At 35.4% G+C, this 22,256-nt stretch overlaps 1 protein-coding gene across 2 annotated transcripts in view; it reads left to right on the forward strand.

Annotated features, from left to right (window-relative positions):
- Positions 1-7,908: 7,908 nt before the first annotated feature.
- The window catches only part of EIF4E (eukaryotic translation initiation factor 4E), a 34,565-nt gene continuing 20,217 nt past the window's right edge, over positions 7,909-22,256 (forward strand). The window contains exons 1-2 of one of the 2 annotated variants that reach the window (XM_006208939.4): positions 7,909-8,065; positions 9,031-9,077. In XM_006208939.4, the coding sequence (XP_006209001.1) occupies positions 9,060-9,077 (18 nt within the window). In that variant the 5' untranslated portion in view covers positions 7,909-8,065; positions 9,031-9,059. Of the gene's footprint in view, positions 8,066-9,030; positions 9,078-9,694; positions 9,764-22,256 lie in introns of those variants that run through there. The other variant, XM_072940109.1, reaches the window with a different exon arrangement.

Genomic DNA, 22,256 nt, shown 5'->3' on the forward strand with positions numbered 1-22,256 from the left:
GCCGTGGTTCCTTTCTCCTAGGCACCCAACTCCTGCAGTTGATGAATTTTGAGCCTGAAAACTGATTTAGATACAGGAATTGGGCAAAAGATTGTGATGTATTTTGGTACCCCTGCTTTCAGCCTCCTTATCATCCATTATTGATTTTTTGATGGTATAATTAGGATAGTACTCTTATTGGCTGGGTATCTCTTCTGCAGCAAGAGACTTCATGTCTTATTAACTATTTCCATAATTCTGAGGGACAGGCTGCCATTGGCTGCTACACACTTTTCAATTATCATGAATATTCTTATAAATCCTCACTTATTCAAATATTAACAACTAGAGAATCTAGATGAAAGGTTTACAGGTGTTTATTGTACTGTTTCAACATTGTGTAGATTTAAACATTTCCAAAATAAAAGTAGAGGAACAAAGGTAAAGGCTATGAATAAATAAACATAGAAACTAGTGATAAAAATCATCAAATATATATATATTTGGGGGGGTTGGGGGAAGAAATTAGGCTTTTTATTCATTTTTTAAGTGGCAGTACATGCATTCTACCACTGAGCTATACCCTCTCCCCCCACCCCCAACAGTATATTCTTTTAATTCCTTTAAAGGCAAAATACTTATGTTTGTTGTGACCTGTTAGGTTGATATAACACTTTTGGAGAGCAGTGTGAATTCCAACAGAAATAAAAAGTGAAAATTTTGTTTGTATTCTACAAACTATTTAGTTCCATTGTTGAAAACCTATCCTGAAGGAATCATGTAAAATATGAAAACAAATTTCTCATGAGTGTATGTATTGGAGCATTATTCATAATAGGAAAAAACTGGAAATAACCTGACTATGTACATAAGAATATATATTCCCATGGGAAATTAGGTAAGAGAATTGTAATATATCAACTCGGTGGAATATCCTGAAGCCACTAATGTTACCAATGTTGATATGATGCACTAGGACAGACATAATATTACTTCTGTAGCATTTCTGCCAAAAATAGTAAGTCCAAAAGTGTATCAACATAACAAGGTCACAGTAACTCTATCAGCATTGAGTGTTAAACTATCATAAGGAAACAATCAGCTAAATAAAATTAAGGGACATTCTTCAAAACAACTGTCCCTCACTCCTCAGAGTGTCAGTGTCTCAAAAAAACAAAGAAAAACTGAGGAACTGTTTCTTAAATTGAGGAGACATGACAACAAATACAATACATGATCCTAGATTGGAAACAAAATTCTATAAAAGTAATTATTGGAAAAATTGGCAAAATTTGAATGTTGATTGGATGATTATGTTTCAGATAAAGGTATTGAATCAGAATTACATTTCCTGATTTAATTGGATTATGGCTCTTTATACTTAGGAGAAACAAGTTGAAGTGTTTAGAGGTTATCATGTCTGCAACTTGCTCTCAAATGACTCAGAAATTATGAGAGAAAGATTGAGAGAGACAAGGCAATGTGTTAACTATTGGTTAGCTTAGAAGAATTTGTGGAAATAATTACTGCAGCTATTCTGTAAGTTTGATAATTTTTCAAAGTAAAATGTTTAAAAAGTATTATCCAGTCTATAAACAGTGTCCAAAATATTTGTAATAATGTATCATGTGAAAAATGCAGAGTTCAAAATTGTATGTATAATTGTAAAAGCATAAAGTGTTGGCATATGGATATATTAGGGTAGTAGGGGAGATTTTCCTTTAAAAAGTTTCTTTAATGATGTTTGTTATACTGTGTTTAAAATAAAACCATTATTAAATTAAATGCATTTAAATAACCTCCAAGGGGAAGAATAGTAAAAATAAGAATACTAAAATAATTTTTAAAATTCCAATTCTGCTCCAATGTTCCTCAACCAGTTTGAAAAACAAAAGTTTTTCAACCAGTTTAAGCTGTTTTCCCATCACCAAAGTGAAACCGTATGCTAAAGTCCAGCTGCAAGTTAAAAAGCAAATAAATAAATAATAAACCTACTCCCCTCTGAGTGTGGGTGTGATTTTTTTTTAATAGAGCTAAGCACCAGGCTTTTAAGTAATCTTATCCTCTATCAGATATCTGGTTTAATCTCCCAAAATAGCATAATTCCGAGTTTATTTACGAGTACTTTAAATATCTTTACCTCACCCCCTAATCAGGTTCAGAAAATACCATGAATTTTCTATATTTAACATTCCCTTTTAAAGCTTTTTGAAAAAGTTTTTTGGGTACAGTTGACATACAATGTAACTTTCTTTTTTAAGACCAAAAAAACCCCCAAAATAATAAGCTAAAATACTTAAATACTTAAATGTTTTTACTCAAGTACTGTTGATTGATCTGCCTTTCAAGTCTTAATTACATTTAGCTAATGTTTTTTGTAACTAACAAAACAATAATTTCCCCTTGGTTTTTCAATTTCAATAATCTCCACTGATATTTTCCTATATATTTCCAAAATCTCTTTCAGAATGTAAAAATTAAACTCTAGTAAAGGGATAAGATTGTGTTTACTTATCTTGCCATCTCATTTTGTTGTAAAATGAAATAGTTTTCCCATTTAACTCCCATGTGAATATATTCTCTTACCTTCCAGAGGGAAAAGCATATAAGCATATAAGGAAAAACTTTAAAGCAAGGTCAGATTACATTTTTTAAGGTGCCAGTTCCATAAATCATCTGGCAATTAAACTAGCAACTTGTTTCATAAATCTGCCCAGCCTGGTATTTTTTCATTTCCCAGAAGCCAGTTTTTTTATAAGCTAAATACATCCAGTCTGGTAACATGCATATCTGGATCAAACCTTTTCCCCCTTCTTAAAACCTGATCATCTCAGTACTGATAGGATCAAGTATGGCCCTTGTTTCCTAACTTTCTATTTCCAAGCTCTGAATGTTGTGGGTCAATTTGTACTAAATTTATCCACCAAATTGACAAAAGTTCTCTCCAAATAGCCATCTTTAATAGTGATTTCTCATTTTTTAAAAAGTATATAACTGGCTCTCTTGGAGTATTATTAAAATTATTTTATTATTTATTTTTACAAAACAATAATCATGGTTCTCCATTAGCTGCATGAAACACACAGGGTCATATCTGAGATTTTTAGTACGGCCCATGTTTTTAAGCAATGTCCTGAATGAGGATTGGTATCTCTCCAACTCTGAAGTTAAAATTAGAAATTAGAAGCATGTGAGTGAGAAATTTCTAATTCACATGTCTCCAAATATGGAATAGAAAGGCACAAGGCAAGTCCTGGGGAAAGCTGATTAGCCATCCAGATAATTCCTTTAGATTGGCCATTTCCTCAGAGAATCATCACATTGTGAGGACACGCAGAAAATCCAGTCATGGTGGGTAAGCCACCAAAGACGTAGCTTTCTTTTGGTAAAGCTCATAGAGGTAAAACAAACTAAAAAACTTAGTGCCATTTACTCTGAGCAATATTACTATTGTGTTCTAGATATTCAGGTATCCATATCAGCGCTACATACATATAAATCAATACTGGAAGATATGTTTATCATATGGTTGCTTGGTGAACCTGGAATCAAAACAAGGCAAATTAATTGTATGGGTGGTGCCCGCAAGAAACCATTACTAATGAGGGCCAGTGGACCAGAGATCCATATTTTTGTGCCAGGGCACTCTGTTCCCAGAACAACGCTAGAGCTAGATCATCAAATATTGTCATTCTAGATTCCCCTTTTATAAATGGCAAGTCCCATTAACACATTTCTTTCTTTAGACATTTTATTTCTCATTATATTTCTTTCAATGCATTGTTACATATATGTAACAATGAAAAGCCAGTCATTCCTCCCTAAAGTTCTACCCAAATGTCTGAATTGTGGGTATTTACATCCTTTGAGCTATTTTCTAAAGACTATTGATCTCATCCCATATATTTTCATTTCTTCCTAATTTCAATTTTAAAAGGTAAATTAAGTTTATTTATAGTACTTATTGTTGGCCCAGGATACTACTTACATGAATTTTTCACATCTCACTCTTTACAGATTATTCATTTCTTATTATTTCAGACAATTATCTTTTTTATAAAGTAGTCCAATTACAATCTAGTCAATATTATATAGTGTTAAGAGCCCTGAAGATAGAACTGTATTCTTGGGAAAGTTATTTAACCTCAGTTACCTCATCTAGCTCAGAATGTTGTTTGGAAGATAAAATGAGGTATTACCATTGCATATAAACTGCTTAACATAATGCCTGGCATACGTAGTTTTCCGATTACATTATTAGTCCTTAAGCTATACTTTTGTGAAGTTTTTAAAGTTAGATTTGGGTTTTTCCCAAATATTTGTTAGCAATCTACCTACAAAGTCATCAAGGAGCTAATATTTTACTAGTGGAGATTTAACCAGCAATTAAATAATATTTAATATAACACTGGGTTTAGAGCTAGAGTCAAGAAGTGATCTGAGGAAAAATAAGGTAGGGTAAGGGGATAAAGAGTAATGAGCATGCTAATTTAGATAGGGTGGTCCAGGAATCCTTCCCTCAGGAGACAGAGGAACAGAGATCTGAATGAAAGGAAGGAAGAAACGAAGTGAGTGTGTCAATCATCTGGTGAATGAGTGCTTGTTATGATGCTTGTTAGCTGCACTCTTTTGGTTCTTAGTCACACATCTTTATATGGGTGGTGAACTATTTATATTCATAGGACTTAGGATGCCAAGCAGATTTTACAGTCCAGAAAGGATGTGCCTGGGCTTCCCATGTCCTCTAAATATCCTTCAACAATTATATCTTTCCAATGATTAACTTAGTACTTCTTGAACTGTCAGTTTCATGAATGAACTTAGTGTTAGAAGTATTAGAAACAGGCATTTGGAAGACCCTATCGGAGAAAACAGTTGTGGTATGGAGGAAAGAATCTTGGAGCAAAGAGAATTGGGATTGAATTCTGGCTCACCACTGGCTATGTGGACTTGCCTGTGTCCCCTAACTTTACTGAATCTGTTTCTTTATAGAATAGGGGTGATAATGTTTAATTCACATATTTGTTACAAAGGTCAAAGGAATTAATCAGTATGAAAAATCCTTGGTATGTTATAAGAAATCAGTAAAGGTTGCTTGGCTCTGAAAGCTTAGAATATCCTAAAGATAATGGGCAGAAGTTGGTTCTCTGCATAGATTTCTTAAACCTATTACACTATATTGAAAAATACAAATAAATTTATGTTAATAGAATATTACATCATGGTAACTAGAGTTAACATTGAGTGCTTACTATGTTCTAAGAACTACTGCAAGCATGTTACATGAATTAACTCATTTCTCACAGTAACGTACAAGGTAAGTGCTATTATTGTGCCCATCTAACTCGTGACAAAAATGAGGCACAAAGAGGTTAAATAATCTGTGTATGGTCACACAGTAAATGGTAGAATTGGGATTATGAGCCAAAATAATTTGACATCAGAGTTCATGTTCTCAAATACTAAACTATGTAATTGTAATTTAAAAGATAATTTATCCTGTGAGAAGCCAACATTTTAGGTCTTTCCTAAAGGAATATCACTGTAGAAAATGACTAACAATGAAAATATACATAGATATAGATACAGATATATAAAGTAGTATAACCAAGTTTAAAAAGAGAGTGAAAAAGGTTTAAAAAAATGTTAATGTTAACTAGAGGTTGGTTTAGATTATATCTAAAGTTAATACCCAACATTAAATACTAGGGATCATTATATAAAAATATATAATTTCATATTATCAGTCTCAAAACTGACTCATTTTAAGAAAAATGGTTGCCTACTACTAATCAGAGACTCAAAAGGCATCAAATCTAAATAAAATGTCTGAAATTCCAAGGCCTGTTTTTTTTTTAAAAAAAAGTCTTAAACAATGTAGCAGTAATATTTTGAGGGACTGATCACAGTAATATTTTTGAGAGACTGATCAGTTTGAACCATAGTTCAACAATGCCTAGCAAAACAATGACTTTGGCTATCTAGAAAACCTAAATGAGGAGGAGGGTACAGTTCAGTGGTAGAGTACTTGCCTAGCATGCACAAGGTCCTGGGTTCAATATCCCATAGCTCCATTAAAAATAAATAAATAAACCTAATTACCCTCACCCTACCAAAACAAACAAACAAAACAAAAAGGAAAGAAAACAAAAAAAAAAAAAACAAAAAAAAGGAAAGAAAACCTAAATGAAATTCCAATGACAAAATACATGATAAAAATGTGTTTTTATTATGATGTATTCTATTAAATTACTTAAAGCCTTTTTAGCTTGAGTTAAATCTATGAAGACTAGTAATATATGAGCTTCAGGAATATGTTATGTAAAGAAAAGACCATGACTAATTACAGATGCTAAATGATAACCAACAATTCCAGGCTTATAAATAACTGTTACCATGATACTGTGCTGGGCCACTAGTTATGTATTAACTAGATAATTCAATCAAGTAGAGTATAAATATTGAAATAAGTATTTCAATACCATATCCCATTTCAAATATCCTTTTATTATCCTTTCTTTAATACAGGCACAAATAAGGTAGTGATGTAACAAATGTATTTTTTGTGGATTAATAGATTAATAAAGTATAAAATTTCTGCTCTGTATATTTCAGATTGGTCAAAATAAAACAATCATCTACCCACAGAGATATATCTAATCACTAAATCTTTGACATGATAGAATCTAATGATAATATTAGACAGACACATTGTGTTATAAAACACATGCGACAAAGTGTATCCAAAATGGAAAGAAATTAAGCTGTAGAGAATAGGAGCATATAGATGTATTGTAGAAGTCCTAGGGTGACTGACAAAAATGAAGTGTTTTCTGATCAAGAGAAAAGTTCATAAAATGGAAGGTACCATTAAAAAATTTTTTAGGAACATCAGTGGTTTTCAGTTCTTCATGGGGATTGAAATCTCTTAAAAATTTAAATCTCTTTGCTCTATTGTCTAGCAGCATCAGGAAGATAATACATCTATACTGTCTCCCCAAAGAAGATAACCAGATACTACTTTTAATCAACAGAGAATATCACTGTGACAGAGTATAATTACTTTGGATAGTTTAACTTAGGGTAGATAGTCTCTGAGATAAACAACAAGGTCCTACTTTATAGCACAGGAACCTATATTCAATTTCTTGTAATAACCTATAATGAAAAAGAATATATATATATATTCATATATATATATATATAACTAAATCACTATGCTATACACCAGGAACTAACACATTGTAAGTAAACCATACTTCAATTAAAAAAAAAAAGAGTAGGTAGTCTCTGTAAATAGAAATCCATTTATTTATTTATTTCATTTCATTTTATTTTTTAGAGTTCTATTTACTTTAAACCTACTAGAGCTAAGCTGACTGGACAAAAGCTTTCATTAATCATCTCTGACATCCAGGTGAATCAAAGTATATGAACAGGCAATGGTTTTGAGTTCTTATTACAACCTCAATTATGTGTTAGTCAACTCAAGCAACCATTATGTACTCAATAATAGGTATGACACAGCTCTGGACATCAGCAACACTATAAGCAGGCAAGCACAGGTGGCCTGTTCATACTGATTTTTCTGGTGTTACCATCATTAAGAAGTATGGAAAATAGTGATACAATGTCTTCATCATTAAAACCTTACGGCAGCTCTCTACTAGATTTCGTTACCTCTGTTTTTTGTATTAGTAACCAGATTGTGCAGAAAAACACTGTCTTGAGAAATGACACCACAGTCTCTTAAAGAGAAAGGAAATGTAGAATGCCACTGTAGGGATAAATTTCTAGCTGCTAGTGATTGTTGTGAATATAACAATATTTTCTTAAATATTAAAGCCTCTACAGAGAGTAGCTAGTTATAAAGAACAAAATTGTCTTGAAACTTTAAAATTGCATTGGTATACATGATAATATAACAAAGTACACAAAAGAAAAACTTTTAATATTGTTTTAAAAAAACAGCAGGGGAAGCAGCTGATCCTTAGAAAGGCACGAGGTTGCTTATTATGAAGCATTTATAGAGTACGATGCATTTTCAAAGCTGATTACAGTCATTACCACAGCACACCCTTGTGAGGTAAGTGTATTACCATCCGCGGTTCATAAATGAAAAAGCTGAGGCACTGAAAGATTAAGTCACTAGCTTAAGGAGAATGAGTCAACGTCAAGAGTCATAGTTGACCCGGCCTAACGACCCCTGACGGTCAGTCCAGGGCTTAGTCAGCGGGGGCCGGAGTGGCTTCCCTGGCTGGCACCTGGACTTGGGCTATTTCCGTTCACGTTAAAACAGACAGTGGAACCGAGAGGACAGAACGTTTAAATAATTTTTACTTCCACGCAAGATTTAGGCTCTGAGGTCTTAATCTCAGGATTTGGAACAGGAAAAGCTGTCGGGTGCACTCCCCCTCCCCCCACCTGTGGCAAGTGGGTACTGTGGGCAGTTCCGCCACCCTTTTTCACAGCGATGGCAATGAGTGACCACCAGCGTTAGCGGAGCCGGGGGACGGGGGAGGGTTGACTGCTTAACGATTCTCCATCACCGCCTCTTTTTGAAACAGAGAAAATGGTGGGAAGTCAAAAGAAAATTAAATAAGCACACAGGCAACTTCTAGGACCTCAACTAAGCAAATGAAGCTTTATTGTGCGTGCTGAGCCTACAGTTCCCAACCTTCCGCGGAAGATGGGAGGACAGGGCGACAAAGGGCACAGGAGGCATGCCTGGTAGTAAGTGAGACAGCAGCTATCCAGGCGGAAGAGCAGAGGACTGAAAAACCACTCTTCAGCACGCGAGTGTCCGCCGCTCCGAGAACCGCGAACCATACCCCTCGGCCACGTGACCAGTCCTTTTTTTTTAAAAAACTTCTCTACTTAAAAAAAAAAAGCGAGAGACAGAGAGACTCCACTTCCCAGAAGCCTCTCGTTACACACGCAGCCGCAGTCTTGCGCAGGCGCCGCCAGGGCCAAACGGACACGTCCGTCACGTGAACAGTAGCCGGCCAATCCGGTTTGAATCTCATTTTTTTTCTCTCACCCCCCCTTCAGAAGCGGTTGTGCGATCAGATCGATCTAAGATGGCGACTGTGGAACCGGTGAGTATTGCCTTTGGCCCCCACCCCCACCGGTCCCCGCGCTCCGTCTCCCTTCGGACTGGGGGACCCCGCGGGACGGCGTTCCCGGCGCGCACGCTACCCCTTGCCACCCCCTCCCCCTCTTCTTGGGCCTGACTTCTCGGCGGACAACTGGGGGCGCCCCGGAGGCTGGCCGCGACGGCGTGTAGAGCACACGTTCTGGTGGGGGCCCGAGGGCCCGGGGAGAGGGGTGGGGGAGGGGCGGCGCGGTGCCTCTTGCGGAGCAGCGAGGGGTCTACAAGGGTGAAGGGTGATCCGGGGCCTGGGCTAGGTGTGTGGGAATTGTGTTTTCGGGGTAGCAGGGCGCGGGGCCGGTTCCGGGCGGGCGCCGGAATCCGCAGGCAGGGTGGGCGGCGAGCTGGCCTGGAATGGGATGGAGGAGGGAACCCCGGGGCAGCCTTTTCCTGTCCCATTCCCTCTCTCCCTCCCGAGCTGTAACCCAGGGGCTCGGGTGCGGGGCGCGCGCGGGGTTTCCGTAGGCCGGTGGGCCAGGGAGCCGGTGGGCGCGCGTTGCCAGAGGATGGGCTGGGCGGGAGTGGTGCCGCGGCACGCGCGGAGAAGCTTCGACCTCGCCGAGGGGAGCCGAGAAGGGCGAGCACATGTTACTCCAGCGCGTCCGAGAGTTGCCGGGGTTGGAAGCGAGAAAGGTTTGGTGTGGGGAGGAGAACTCCGTGTCTTGCGGTAAAGCTGAGAGTAGGATGAAGGGTGGGTGGTGGTTAGAAGGAATCACATTGTCCTCGCCCCTCCATGCTTGAGACTGGGCTGTCATGGAGGAGGGAAGGGGGAGGAGCGAGGCCTACTGATCGCTGCTGCCGGTCTGGTTGCCGGCCGGACCTGCTGCATTTCACACGCGACAGTCTTCCATTCATTCATCCTTTCCGAGCAGTGCGCACGCCTCAGAGAATGCGAACAGGCCTAGAGCCATCTGTTATATCAAGTCTTTATTATCTGGAAGATTTCTCAGACAGTTTATTGGAAATAGAAACTTAACCTTTAAACTTAATTTTCCATTTGATTTCCTCTTTGTCTGTTCTACTGACTCTACTGTTACACTCCCAATTTAAGCACCATCTTAAACTTTTTGAACTGATCCCAGAGCCCAAAGTTGATAGTTACCGCCCAAAGGAGAGAGTATCTCTGTCACAGTTTGGGTTTGCCGGCACTGGCTCACCGAAACTTCTAGGCCTGTGTTGCCATTTTAGGAATGTCACATCTGAGTAATACTGTTTTGTAGGCACGATGGAGTATGTTAAGAACCAGAAAACCGTTGATAATCCTGGAACCAGTTCTAGACCTGGTTGCCAGATACTTTTGCGTATCTAATGGTAGTTTGTGGTTTTGGTATGGCTGATCAGTTTGCTTTGACTTTTTAAAGACTTTTAAAAACGAGTCATGAAAAGGTCTATAGAATACAAAAATGTATTTTTGTATTTTTCATTACTTTGATGTAAACAGTCCTTACCTTGTTGCCGGAATTTAGGCAGCTTTCCTGCTTGGTTACTTGTTCTTTAATTCGTACCATTTATATTTATATTCCTGGAGATTAGGTTGACTGCAAAACTGTCTCTTGAGTTGCTGATACAATTTACTGATTTTAGAATGTTAATGTTAAACAGATAAAAGATAAATACGTAAACTTTTAACTTAAAATACTTTTAGTGGGCTTTGAAGTCTGCTTCTGCCTGGATAAACTTTCCTACTCATTGTTGCTAGCGTCTTTAAAAAACGTTACAACTGGTGATAGGGGCAAGGCGAAACTTCTGAACCATAAAACAATGTATTCTGTGACGTTTCAGTAACATTTGGGTCCTTTGGGTTTTGCAAAGCTATGCAGTTTTTGTTTCAGTAGTGGGGAACAAAACTACAAAGTGTTGAAGGACTGTTTTGAGTCAGTAAATATTTATAGCGCCTGGTATGTTTAGGACCTTGTACCAAGTGTTCTTTAGGATACAAAGTTATACAAAATGTGATTCTATACCTTGTTCACTGCAGCTAGGCGCTTAATTTCCAGTGATGTGGTCAGTGATACACTATAGTATTCTTTCTAGTGCTGACTCCTGGGAGATTGGAATACTGCGTTTAAATTTGGGGAGTAGGGAACCTAAAAACCTAGAGTGTGCAAGTGGAAAGCCATGTTGAAACTATTGTAGTTTGAGGGTGCATGTAAAATAGTATTTGTTCATTTTTAGTTAAAATGCAAATTTTGGGGTACTTTTAATGCACCTTTGTCTACAGGTTAGTCAATTTTTGAGTTCTAAATAGTGGGATTTTTAAAATTAAAGCAGCTGATTAGTATTTGTTGCAATTGAGGTATTCCCTGTGAAAGGCTGCAGAAAGTATATTTGTTCATTGCTGTTTCAACTAGCTTGTGTGTTTTTCCTTTTTCTTGCTGCTTTTTTGCTGGGCATAATTGTAAGCACCGAAAGAGTCATGAGTTTTTCCTGCTTGTTCCATCTTTGTAGGCATTCAGGGAACTTTTATTTATGGCAATTACATAAAATATCAGTCATTTCAGTTCGATAGTTGTGTGATTCTCAAGTGTTTGTATAATATCAGTTAATTTAAGATGTGGCTTACAGTAATTTGTTGAGAAGCTTGAAAGGCAAATTAAAGGAAGCGTTTTACCTCTTAAAGTGGAAGAATTTTGAACATTGGGATAAACAATGCTCTCCTGTTATACTTTTGGTATTTGAATTGTGGCTAGGTCAAAATTTTGTGGTTAGATGAAAGTTAGTCTTCATATTAGTTGGTAAAGATGGCAGGCCATCTCGCGTCCTCCAATGGGTGGTGTTTTTTTGGTAGCTGTTATCTTCATTCTCCATTCTTCATTGGGCTGTTTTTTTGACTTGTAGTTCTTTCAGTAGTAAGAGATTTTGGTTTCTTTAGTTAAAATGAAGATGTATAATTTTACTTCTTTTTACAGTGTATCTTTTTTAGCCTGTACATTAGTTTCATAAGTGGAATCAACTTAGTCAACTGATCCAGTGTTTCCTTTTTTATCCTTTAGAAACATGTTTTGTATTGCAAAGAGTTTATTAAAAGTAAATAAGTGTTAAATACATATTGACAAATATGTCATTATATCATTCAGTGTTTTTTTGCTAACCAAAGTCTATTGATTGACAAGCAGACCTTGCAAATTAATATGCTTGTTTTTGCTCTAAGAAAGAACCCAGTTTATCAAAGTTCATTTGTAAACCAAACAAATTCGGTTCTGGTGTCTACATTTTAAATTTCACTTCATTTTATACTTTTAATTTATATTATGTTTAATTATTTCAGTTACAGAAGTCCAATTTAGAAAGAGACATAGTTTACACGTGAAAGTTTCTTGGAGAATAAAATGTTAAATGAATTATGTAACCTCAATCCTATTTGGATAGAAAATTCTATGCAAAAACTTAAAAAAAAGTATTGTATTTAATTTATATAAAGTTGAGAATATAGTGGAAGTACCAGCAGCCCTGGGCGTAACAAGGAACCTGTGAAATAGTTGTTTTGGCAATGGTAATTTTTTCTTTTACTTCTCTGCTACTATTGGAAATTCCCTTGCTCTTCTGATAGCTGTGAGTTGCTCCATCTTTATCTTAGAGAATTTTTTTTTATCAACTATTAACATTTTAATTGAAATTGTATTACATACTATTTTTCTCTTTTTCATATATATTTTTATTGAAGTACAGTTTACAATGTTGTGTCAACTTCTGGTATACAGCATAATGCTTCAGTCATGCATGAACATACCTATATTCGTTTTCATATTCTTTTTCACCATAAGTTACTACAAGATATTGAATATAGTTCCCTGTGCTATACAGTATGAACTTGTTTATCATAGAGAATTTTTTGAGAAGTGGAATCCAGCATGAATTACCATCCAATTTTAATATCTGTATGAACTTCAAGACTGAAATTTCTAAGTCTAGCTGAAAAAATGGGAATAAGAGATCTTACAGTGATTTTGATTTTCCAATGTAGTATTCACGGATGACAGTTTGTCAGTTATGAAGAACTGTAAGATAAAGTCAATATTCCGTGAATGTGTTGCATGCAGGTATATCCATGCATAGGTATACTCGCCTTTGCCACTCTTTGCTGGGAGTAACACATAGCTGACTTTTCATTATCATTACTTTGCCATTAGCAAGAAATGCAATGCTTATGACCCAAAACCCACAAATAACTCTTTCTACTCCTAATGTAACCGTAAAAATCACTAGTGTCTCTTTCAAAGTCCCTATTCATGTCTAGAGAAAAAAGAAAGGATCATTTTTGTCCCTTGTGCACTAAATAGTTATTTCTAGTCACTTCTAGAACCTGAGAATGTGGTTAGAAAAATAAGATTTTTTTTCCTAGTTGTAACTTTTGATACATAGTCCTTAGAAAGAATGAGAAACTGTAGTTTTGGCTCACTGTGTTCTGTAAGTTTCTATGGAATTGTGAAATATCTTACCAGCATTGAATTTCCAGGGATGTGGATCTAGAGTTCTAAGTAACTGGCTTAATAAAAGATCTTTTAAACACCATCTGGAGGGTCAGGGAGGGTATAGCTTGAGTGGTAGAGTGCATGCTTAGCATACACAAGGTCTGGGTTCAGTTCCCAGCACCTCCTATAAAAATAAATAAATAAATATGTAAACCTAATTACCCCCTCTCCAAAAAAATAAAAAATAAAAAAACACACAATCTGTAAGAGGATTTTTTTTATGTAGGCAGATCTTTATTTGTTAATAATAGCTAACTCATAGCACTTTACATATGTCAGGCACCACACCAAATGCTTTACATGTTAATTGATTTAATTTTTACAGCAGCCCAGTGAAGTGGGGATTATTCTTATTTCACAGATGAGGAAACCAAGGTGCAGGAGGATTAACTTTGGTGACTAACTAGCCCAAGATCATACAGCTAATAAGTGTTGGGGTGGAGTTCAAACTAAAGCAGCCAAGTTCCTGAGTGTGTGTTCTTAACCTTAACACTGTCTTTCCAATAGGCGTATAATGTGCATTCCTCATGTGACTTGGAAAAATTACTTTGATAAACAATGGATATTTTGCTACAACTCTGAAAGAAAATGTGTGGACATTTATTTGTTTTTAGTTGCTGTTGTACTACAACATTTGATAACTGATAACCAAAGTATAGAATCTTAAATAGCACCTTGATGTAATAGTTAATACTGATCATACGTCAGTAACTGGTCTAGAACTTTGTGGGTAGATTTCTGAAGAAAGTAAATGATCACTTCCCTTCTCCTTCTCATTTGATTTTTCGACCTTGTCAATTCAAATGATTTGCCAGTTAAAATTTTTTGCTGGTGGAAACAGTGTAGTAAATTTTTTAAGAATTTGAGAATATGGAATTTATTGTCAACTACCTTTGTACTGTTAGTAATTTTGTTATGAAAAAGTTTCAGTTATAGTATGTTGCTAGTCTTAAAAGTAAATTATTTGGGGAAGATAGTAATAAGACCATAAGATTTCTTTGAAACCCCATGGCTTTGCAGTAATCCTTAAAGTTAAAATGTTTTTAGTTACATATTTTAAACTTGCTATTACAAAATGCTGTACAGAAATTATAATCTTTTTGTGCTGTGCTTATTATAGTGACAGTCATTAAGGTTTTAGTATTTATGTGAACTAATATTAGTACTGTTAAAAAAAATTCTTAATGGGGTTTTGCATGGTCATCTTAGGGCAACAGCTTATACAACCACAGAGTCTGATAACTTCAAGTATTAACTAAGACAAATATTTTAATAGAAAGATAAAATGTCCATCTTTTTCTTGTAGGGTTTTTTTTTTCCCCAAATCTTGGTATTTTGGGATAAATACTTATGAGTGAGAAACTAAAACTTAACCAAAGCTATTAAAAGCCCAGCTCTTTACCTTCAGTAAAATTCTTACCTTAAGGATAAAATTGATGCATAAGTCATCATTGACCTCAAAAAATAAAAAAATCATATCTGTGAAAGGATGTATCAGGTGATTTATGGGTGGTGGCATGGTGGGATTAGAAGTGATACCTTTTTTTTTTGAACTTGTACAACTTTTTAATAATGTTTAGGATTGTAAAATCTCTTGGGTTTTGGTTTAAAGTTAATGGTATTTAGCTTTTTATTTTTAATAACTTTTTTCCTAGAGGCTGAGTAATACATGCTTATAGTCCAAAATTCAAATGGATTTTTTTAGCAATCTGGTGGCACCTGTGACCTCATTTTCAGAATGTTTTTAAATGCCCTAAATAAAATACTTACGTTACAAAGGAAACTAATTCTATTGAAGTTCAGTAAGGATTAAATAACTTAACATGAAGCGTTAAGGATGCTGCCTGGCATTGCAAAGTACTGTCTTATTGGTGTGAAAAGCCTATCTCCTATCTGTTTTCTCCAGCTACCCCTAGTTCTCCTCTACAAAGCATGTTAACCAGTTTTTTTGAGAACTCATCTAAGAAAGGACTGGCCAAGAGAACTTTCTGTGAGTTGGAAATGGTCTATATTTGTGCTGTCCAGTATGATAGCCACTAGCTGCATGTGGCTATTGAGCACTTGAAGTAAGACTTATCCAACCAAGGAAATGAGTTTTAAACTTTTTAATTTAAATGTAATTTTAATTGAAATTTAATTCCATTTATAGCTAATAGATACCAAACTGGACACTGTAGCTCTAGAATCTAGACATATCTTTGTGTTTATGAACATACATGCACGTTATAACTTTGTAAGGTACAACTGGGTATGACCAAGACCAATTTGGTTGGGCAAGTTATTGTTTAATTTTACTCTAGGAGAACTTATCTATTATACGTTAAACTTTCCAAGGCCATTATTTGGTCTTGTATGGACAGTTAAAATTGTCTTAAAATTTAAATTGTCCTATGGCTTTTTTTTTTCCTGCTTAAAAATATGTGTGTGTGAATAGGCAGTTGTTGACATTGTCCAAAACTCAAATTTTGTGCAAAAGAGTGAAGTTTCCTCTAGCTCATCCCATTCAGGTGGATCACCTCCAGGGGCAACCATCTGATCAGTTCACATCTTTCCATAGAGATTTATATTCAGTTGGCCCTTCTTACCACAGGTTCCCTATCTGAAGATTCAGCCAACTACAGTTCAGATTTTAGAGGGCCATCTTACTACACCATTTTATATAAGGAACTTGAACATCTGCAGATTTTGGTATTGGGGGTCCTGGGACCCATCCCCCACAGATACTGAGGGACAGATATATATACAGGCAAATAATGACATACAGTTGACCCTTGAACAGCATGGGTTTGAACTTCAGGACTCCACTTATAGGCGGAGTTTTTTCACTGAATGTGTACTACACAACCTGCCATTGGTTGAATTCACAGATGCTGGACAGTGGATAAGGAGGACTGACTATAAAAGCTATGTGTGGATTTTTGACTGTGCAGGGTCGGGTGCCCCTAATCCCTACATTGTTCAAGGGTTAACTGTATATTCTTTAAAAAATAATAATAAATTTTAGCCAGCTATATACATTATTCTGGCACAGTGTGTTTTTCACTTAATAATGTGTCTTCTAGAGCATTGCATATCAACACATAAAGCTTTCACTTTCTGATGGTATGTATTAGGTGATTTGGTCTTAAACATTTATTTCTATACTGATCAATGTTAGCTGGGGTCCAATTAAGGCATATAAGTATATTGGAGTTTGTAACATTCCTGTATTGATTATAAAGGGAATATGATTATTAATTTTGGGTAAATTGTAGTGCCATTGTGTTTATTGGTTTGGCCATATGATCCATACCGGATAAGCCTAGGAATAGGTGATAAATTCAATAATTAGAAAGATTGGTAACCACAGTAATTATTTGAGAAAGGCAATATTGAATTGAAAGGTGTGGGAAGATTGTTAGGGTAATGCCCCCTGAAGAATCATAACCTCCCTGTATTCATACCTTTGAGCAGTCTTCTCTCCCTGCTCCCCTCATCCCCCAGGCATGTAACATGCTTTGGCATTCCCACCATTTGCTATTTCAGTGCTGTGATGAATAGACCTTTCATCTGCATCATTCCATACATGAGATAATGTACCTGTAAGGTGAATGTTTTAGTAACAAATTGAAAGTGAAAAACTCTACTAGTCAAATAAAACACTTCTGCAGCTGTAGTTGGCTATCAGGCTACAGTTTTTTTTTTCTAGAGCTCCCTTCCTTTCTAATTATGAGATGTTTATATGTAGAAAAATATAAAATACATGTGTACATAAGTTTTAGAGTAATAAACTGAAAACCAGAGTACCTATCATATAACACATCGGTACCTCAGTTTTGTACTCCATGATCACATTTGCATTTCTTTGGCCCTTTCCCTACTCACTATCCTGAATTTCGTGTTAATCATTCCTTTGATTTTATTCTTTTTACAGGCTAATTACCTTTAGAGTTTAATCTCCAGAGTGTGTATCTTTTAGTTATGTATTTTAGTTTTAAAAAAAGAATAATTTAGATGATGTGTAAGGAAAGCACAGTATTGCTGTTAGATGAAGTTTCCTAAGCTAAAATAAGCTGAACACCATTTCTGGACTATTGTTTGGCTTCAGCTTCCTGGAATTTCTACTGCAGCCCCTCTTGGGAAAACCAGTCCGTCATGAACATGTTCAGAAAAATATAGGACTCTACGGTTACCTGGTGGGTTGTGGTATGCGCCAGGCAAAGAACCTTTAGTTAGAAGAGTGGTTGGTGGGAGTGATCTGTTCTGTATCTTGTTTTAAGAGTAGGTTAATTCTGGTGTGAAATTCTTAGCTGTTCCAGGTAGCAGAGCACAAAAGAATTCGGAAAAGAAGCTTTGTTATCACATATTTAAGCTGAATTATCTGTAGGCACATGGCAATCAGTGATTTTTGTTTTTTGTTTTTTTAAAAGGGTAGACTTGTAAGCATCTGGGTCATAACAGACACCAAATGAATGTAGACTGAATCACATTGCTCCAGTCTGGTCTGTTGCTCTCTATATCTGGTGCACACCTGTCTTTCTTGGCTCTCCTTTGACTACACTCCTAATTTGCTCTCATAGGACTTCTGTGTTGCACTCCTCTTGTTTGCTGTGTCCCGTGTCTTCCTCTTATTTGGTTACTTGTTTCACTTTGGATCACATCTTCCAGTAGTTTTTTGAGAAAAGTTACATGAGGATTAAAGATTTTTGGAGACCATGCGTATTAAACTATCATACTTGTAGTTTGGGGTGTAGGATTCTTTTCTTCAGAATTTTGAAGTTCCATTGTCATCTTCTGTCGTAGCTGTTGGTAAGTAAGGAATTCTGATGACTTTTTTTTTAATGTGATCAGTTCTCTTCCCACTTTCCAGAAGTTTAGACTCTCCTTGTCACTTAACAATGACATGCTTTAGTATGAGTATTGTCATTCATTGTGCTGAGTGCTCATTGGGCTTTTTAATTAATATAGCAACTCATATCTATCACTTCTGACAGATTTATTTGTGATCCCCTTCCCCTTTTGTTCCTTGAAACAGTTATTCAGATACTGGATCTCCTGCCCTGGTTCATTCTTTTTCTCTAAATTTCTCTCTTATTTTTTCATCTCTTTTTGCTTTGTTTTCTGGGAAATTACATTTATTTTCCAACCTTTTTTGTCTTTTAACTTTAATTTCCAGATGTTCTCTTTCTCTGGTCTTCTACATGTTCACTTTTATAGCTTCCTGTAATTGTGTGCATGCAAAATCTTAACTTACTCTTCAGAGGATATATATAGGTACGTATTTTCAAAGGCATTTTCTATTCCCTAGCTGTTTCCTCCAAGTTGCTTATTTTCTTTTTATTTTTAAACTCATGACAACAATCCTAGTGACTTGGAGTAGGGACAGATGGAGGGATCTAGTTATTTCCCAAACAACTTTCATGGATTCTTTTAAATTTACCTCCTTCCTTCACTCCCAGTTGTAAAGGTGCTGCCAAGGAGAATTTAAAGTATTACATTGATCAGTGACCACTTGTCAGTCTGTATTCTAGTTATTTTTGTTTGTTTGTTTTCTGTGCTCTCCCCCTAGTTGTGGGCTTTTTTTTTTTAACTTTTTTATTACTATAGTTTCAGAGGGATTTTGAGAAGGAACAAAATTAGAAACATTCATTTATTCAAACATTTGAGTGCCTAGCATGTGCCAGGCACTCCTTGAGTGCTTAACCCAGCTCTCCTTTAACCTTAAAGTTACTGGACTACTGAGTAGGAAAGAAAGAAATAACACTATGACATTTAAAAAGTAACTTATTGTTGCATTTGGATTACAGAATACAGTGCTACAGGTTTCCTGTAACTAGGCAAAAAGTATCAGAAGTAATAAACCTAGCAAGTAATTTGCAGCATTCATATACCCAAATGCCAGTGCTTTCAAGTGGCCAGGAATTATAAACCCTGACTTATTAATTTGCAGGATTCGTAAATGAGAGCAATACAACTCTAATGAGAAATATGATGGAGGATTTTAATAAATGAAAAATTATAATTTGCTTTTGAAAGATTTAACATTGGAAGGATGTTAATTTTTCCTGCATTTAATATGTAAATTGAATATAAAATGAATCAAAATGTCAAATCTTTGCCAGTGGGGTGGGAAACTGCACTTTATGCTGGGATTCACAAGCTGGCTTTAGGGCTGCATTTTTGTAGCCTGCTAGCTAAAAATGGTTTTTATATTTCAAAGGGTTGTAAAACAAAACAAAGAATAAGTGACAGGAAGATTACCAGCTTAAAATATTTACTCTCTGGCCCTTTATAGAAAAAATATGCAAGCCCCTTGTAATGATTGTGAAGTTTATTTGAAAGAATAAACAAATGAGAATTGACATTAAATTTTTGAAAAGGAAGAGAAAAGAGGAATGGAGAACTAGCCCTACAAGGAGAAAAAAAAAACATTATTGAACAGAGATAACTTTAAAAAATGTGATATTGATGCAAGTGGGGACTGACATCTCTGGAACAGATTGAGCAGTCCAGAAGTGGACTGTATATATATTTGGGCTTCAGTATAATTTTGTTATAAATTTGGAACATGGAGGGTATGAGGAAAATAAAAATCATCTGTGATCCCAGCAAGGTGTTCTCTGGATAATATTTTGAATTACTTGTTTGTGGATTCTCTTTTTCTCACCATATCCCTCTTTGTGCCTTTTTCTTTTTTCTTTTACTTTGCCTTTGTAGAGCAGTTTTAGGTTGACTACAAAATTGAAAGGAAGGTACAGAGGGTTCTGATAACACCTCCTGCCTCAGTATGCATGGTCTTACCCACTATCAACACTCATACCAGAGTGGTAGATTTGTTACGCTGGATAAACCTACATTGACACATCATTATCACCTCGAGTCTGTTGTTTACATTAGTCTTCACTCTTGGTATTGTACATTCTGTAGATTTGGACACATGTATAATGACATATATTTACCATCATACAGAATAGTTTCACTATGCCTCCCTCCTTCCTAACCACTGGCAAGTACTAATCTTTTTCTGTCTCTAGTTTTGTCTTTTCCAGAATGTGAAATAGTTGTAATTATACAGTATGTAGCCTTTTAAGTCTCCTTTCACTTAGTAATATGGATTTTAAGTTTTCTCCATGTCTTTTCATGGCTTGATAGCCATTTCTTTTTAGTGCAGAGTAATAATTCCATTGTCTGGATGTACCACAGTTTATTTAGAGCTTATAAAATTAAAAATAAAATGCTTTTCCTACTCCCTAAAAGTAAAGTTATCATTGTTTATTCAGTTCTGATATCTTCCTTTTTCCACATTTACGTTAGCATTTTAAAATGATTTTTCAAACATAACTTTTACTGCTTATATCATGAACACCATGATTTATCTTACCTCATTGCATCTTTTAATGCATATATATATAATCTCTACTTTTGCTTAATGATAAAAAGTATATAAAACTTTTATTGTCCTGACAGTTTATTTTAAGAAATCTCACAATTTTAAAAGGAATAAATTTTAAAAGAAGCAGCAGTTAAATTCTTTAAAATGTTTGCCTTTCAAATTGTGATTATAAAGCTTTTAAGAGTGATTGAAACAAATTACCATGTTCCTGGAACCAGTATAATTTTGTGCACTGTAAATACTTATCATTTTAGTGTTATGATTTATTTTGAATAAATATATTTATTTTGAATAAAAAACACTTTTGCTTTTGTATAATGTTCAACTGTTGCAAATCTTTATATAGTTATTTTAAAAATAAGAGTCTTCTGGTAGCCTTTGGTTTAAGTAGCACTGACATTTAAATTTTATTGGTAACCTCATCATTCTAGATCACTTATGTTATTACTTGTTTCTATTACACTTTCTTTTCTGAATTTGTAAACTTGTCCTAAGCTACATAAGATACGCAGAGTAATTTTGTTGACAGATATATTGCTATTTTAAGAGTTAGTTTATTTTAAATGTAACAAGATGCCTACAAGTCTTTCTAGTAGTTAAGGATATGTGCTTCCAAGTTTTAAAATTATATTCTAGAAGATCAGAAATTCAAATATGGCCTCTAGGGATTTTTTTATACTTGTACAATGTAGTTAAGTATGGCTTGCTGTCTATTCAGAAGTAACCAGTTTTTAGATCTGGTATAGCAAATTTAACTGTTCATTTAAAAGTCTAGTGCTAGTTAGTCATCAGTTTTAGTCAGGTAATTACATTATTGTTACTTAAATAAATTGAACAACTGTTAAGTTTTGCCGTGTTTTTAGGCACAACACATTTGTACAAATGATGATAGCTCATCCCCTCTATACCTCAGCTTTCAGTATTTTTTGTTTAGATGTTATCTTACATTAGCTGAAAAGAATACTTAAAAAATAACTGTTTTTTGAATCTGAATTCATAAATATCTCATAGTCCTTCCCATGAAAAAGTTTTCTCCATTTGAGCAGTGCTTTAAATTTAAAAGGTTTGTATTTTGCTAAATCTACATAGGTTGTTTTTCTACTTCAACTTTTTAGTTTATGACACAAAAATCACCATTTTGATCCTTTGTTACAGACAAGGAAGAAGACCTGCAAAATCCACAGGCTCACTTTTCCAGACAAGTGATGCTAGATTAACTGGTATTCCTTTACTGTAGTTATGTATTCGAAAAAGAACACTCGTAACTATTGATTTAATTATT

This window comes from Vicugna pacos, chromosome 2 (assembly GCF_048564905.1).
Source record: "Vicugna pacos chromosome 2, VicPac4, whole genome shotgun sequence".
NCBI classification, from domain to species: Eukaryota; Metazoa; Chordata; class Mammalia; order Artiodactyla; family Camelidae; genus Vicugna; species Vicugna pacos.